The 3,529-nt window shown below is 38.0% G+C and overlaps 1 protein-coding gene across 1 annotated transcript; it reads left to right on the plus strand.

The window, feature by feature from the left end:
• Positions 1 to 1,323: 1,323 nt before the first annotated feature.
• LOC145031923 (zinc finger CCCH domain-containing protein 14-like) lies at positions 1,324 to 3,271 on the plus strand. The gene is made up of 3 exons (XM_078980576.1): positions 1,324 to 1,532; positions 1,719 to 2,518; positions 2,634 to 3,271. The coding sequence occupies exons 2-3, from the start codon at positions 1,748 to 1,750 to the stop codon at positions 2,937 to 2,939; spliced, it is 1,077 nt and encodes a 358-aa protein (XP_078836702.1). The 5' UTR covers positions 1,324 to 1,532; positions 1,719 to 1,747; the 3' UTR covers positions 2,940 to 3,271.
• The last annotated feature ends 258 nt before the right edge of the window (positions 3,272 to 3,529 follow it).

Below are 3,529 nucleotides of genomic sequence, written 5' to 3' on the forward strand. Positions count from 1 at the left end.
AAAGATCTGAAAGATGTGTTAGAGCATTTGGCAACACAATGGAGCATTTTGATTATGGATATAGTTTTTGGCTAAAGTGTTGGAGTTTTGTCAAATGTGATCCATGTAAAATGCGTTGGTGGTAGGCTATTGCGCTCCATGCCAAATGTGCTCCAACATGAGGGATTAGGCTAATGCGTTGTAGGATTTTCCAATTGACGCATGGTCTAATGCTCTCCATCATGGCCAAAGGCATTGGGCTCGTGCATGATGCGTTAGGATGGCTTGGAAGTTTAAGAATGCACAAGCTTTCGGTGAAGGTGCTCTCTAGTGCACATGTGCTCTTTTAATGAAAATGTGTTTTCTGTTGTAAATGTGCTCTCTTGTTGTAAATGTGCTCTTGGTGCAAATGTGTTCTCTAGGTGTAAAGGTTCTCACCTTGGTCAAATGCGCTTTAAATTTCATGACGTCTTGTGATTGGTTAGCATTTGAGCCTAAAAATGTATGGATTTAATGTGTTGTCCTTTTAAAGATCTTTAATCTGTCTTGATTGTATTTGTATTGTTTATCATTGATTGAACTCGTTAATAAGAACACTCCCTCATTGCATGTGGATATATGTTATACTGATTAAACCACGTTAAATATTATGGTTTTTTATGTTGATCTTTCTCGTTTATTCCTGACAATATGGATTTCCATATAAACGCAACATGTATCAATACACGAGTATTGTTAGCACACCCATTGCACCATTTATCATTATCATGCTTCTAGCTCGATTTTTACACATACAATTATATGTGGGTATATTCTCATATTACCTTTTCGACTAAAAAAATTGGCAAATGATGTATACCCTTATCCAACTAATATCACTCAAACAAATTTTAGATAATGTACACAATCATACGAAGAAAAAAAACTTTCCTTTTTAGTTTTCCTATAAATGAATAAACCATGATGTTGATCATAACCTAAAAGTCAAACAACTATATATATCCAAATGATTGTTTTAAAACAGAGGAAGTAATACTATACCATTATACCCACATGGCGAGTTACAAATTTTACAGGATTCATAATTGCATCATATGTCAACCCTTAAAACATTTTTAATCAGCATTTCAATTTTTCAATATTAATTACGGAGGAAAAAAATATCAATATCTTTAAAAAAAAAAAAAAAGTGTATTAAAATTTAAAGAATTATTTATTTATTTGATTTGTATAAAATAAAATAAAATAAAATGAATTTGCTGTAGGTTGGTGAAGCGGCCGGTTTGTTAGAAGTGGACGCACTGGCATTGCTGTTGTGAGGGCGCTTTGTGTATCTCTAACGGTTTCAACGTCCGCCTCAAGCAACTCTTTTCACGCCCTCTCTTAATTATAATCCTCTGTTTCTCCCACTCTCACACCATCAATCTCCACTCTCCATCTCACACACCCAATCCACTTCCGCGACACACCGGATTTCTATCCCAACTTCCTCTTTTATACCCCATCTTACATCACCAAATTCAATTCCTAAATCCTTCATCCTTCTCTTCAAGGTATGTTCTCTGTTTTTTTTAATCGAGAGTAATGAGTACAAAATTACAATGAAGTAAGTATCATGATACTATGGTTGTGTTGAGAATTGTTTGTTTGTGGTTTTTGATAAGTTGTTGATGTTTGATCGAGTTTTTACGTCCGTTCAAGTATGTGATTCTGATTTGTTGTTTGTGATTTTGATGCAGAGATATAAATTATCGGTAGTTTGTGTGTAATGGAGATGGAGAAGAAGGATATAGGCTCATCGACGATCGCCATGGACTCTGTTGGTTTCGATAATGAGAGTAATAATAATTTATCTGGAAATCTATTCATGTCTTCGATTGCGTCACAGAATGATCAGTTAGATTTCGATTTCGGTTCTGGTGAATTATTCAATCCTGCATCGTTTTGTTCCTCGATTTTCCCGCCAAAATTCATTTCGCAGTCACAGCTGTCGTTCTCTTCTCCTTCCGACTGCTCGTTCGATGATGACGCTTTCAGCGCCAATGCATACGCAACCGAGAATCGACTTAGTCAAGCCAGTTTCATCCTCGAGTACCAGCAGCTCTACAATTGCTACACCGTGTGTCTAACCAGCCTCCAGGACTCTGTCAAAGAGGTTGACGCTCTTCGTCAAGAGAATGAAGCTCTCCGCGTCGCTAATGGCGATTTGGTGCAGAGGCTGAACCTGTTCTCGCAAGCGACGATGCAGAACCGCCTCGCATCCTCTGTGCGTTCTTCCTCGTCTCCGTCGTCTACCTTAATCGGAGACTTCAGTCGTCTTGGCATCGGATCTCCGTTTAGTGAAAGCAACGCCTCTGCTGAAAAAGTTCCTAGCGTAAGTCCGACGAGCGTGATCGAACCAAAACAGTTTACAAGGCACAATGGCGAGAGAGTTTCAATGCCGAAAAGCATTTCCGTTCGTTCCAAGGGCTATCTGAAATCGGTTCCTTCTCAACGACCGAGTCGCCAACAAGCTCCAACTGCTCAATTAGGTCAATCGGTAAGTCGCTATGTGATCTAAATTCTAAACAGTGCTCATCGTTCATACATTTCCAATACCTAATCCGATATAACTTCAAGCACGATTAGTAACAAAATTGGTTTGTTTGACACAGCAACGTGTACGTGTGTCTGGGGAGAAGAAATCACGAGAGGGATTGGAATTCGAGGTCTACAATCAAGGAATGTCGAAGACTGAGCTCTGCAACAAATGGCAGGAGACCGGAGCTTGCCCTTATGGAGACAATTGCCACTTCGCACATGGAATAACTGAATTACGACCAGTAATAAGGCACCCTCGCTACAAAACGGAGGTCTGCCGTATGGTACTCGCCGGCGACATCTGCCCTTATGGTCATCGTTGTCACTTCCGCCATTCTCTCACTGATGAAGAGATGCTTCTGGGCCTGAATCCACGCTGATTAATTGAGGAGTGAGGTTATGTAAATCAAATTAAAGGTCTGTCTTCTTCGATCTTTTAATTTCATGGAATCTAAAATAAGTAATTCTGTAGAGTAATTAAGTATATACCCTAGAAATTGATGATTATACATACCATTTTAAGAGATTCCCCTTTTGAGATTGTAGCCATTGTTATTGTTATGTATCAATGTTTACAAGTTAATATGTTCTTCTGTTATGGTTACAATTCTCGATAGGGTTCTTGTAATTGATTTGAGAATTGAGACAAGGATCAATCTAAATTCTAAAAGTAAAAGCTGATTCAAATTGGGATCAAAAGCATTTCAAATCGATGGTTGATTTTTAGTTTGAATATTATTGCTATTATTAATTGAACTACCAGAAGAATAAAAAGGTTGATGAGGTTTTGCACCCACTTTTAAGTAACTTTCAACGCATCCTTTCTTATTCTTAACATTGCATGTTGTTGAGTTTCTAGATCATGTCGGATTTACTTATGATTTATGATCCAAGTATTCAAAAATCATGAGTGATTTTCTGCCCAACTTGTTCTATCTGGGTATTGATACAAGATTCATGCATTCATGTA

The sequence above is a fragment of the Lactuca saligna genome, chromosome 2, assembly GCF_052625555.1.
Source record: "Lactuca saligna cultivar CGN05327 chromosome 2, ASM5262555v1, whole genome shotgun sequence".
Lineage (NCBI taxonomy): Eukaryota > Viridiplantae > Streptophyta > Magnoliopsida > Asterales > Asteraceae > Lactuca > Lactuca saligna.

Coding starts and splice junctions, on each gene's coding strand:
- LOC145031923 (XM_078980576.1), top strand. CDS start 1,748: ATGGAGATGGAGAAGAAGGATATAGGCTCATCGACGATCGCCATGGAC. Junction 2,519..2,633: donor CTGCTCAATTAGGTCAATCG/GTAAGTCGCTAT, acceptor TGTTTGACACAG/CAACGTGTACGTGTGTCTGG.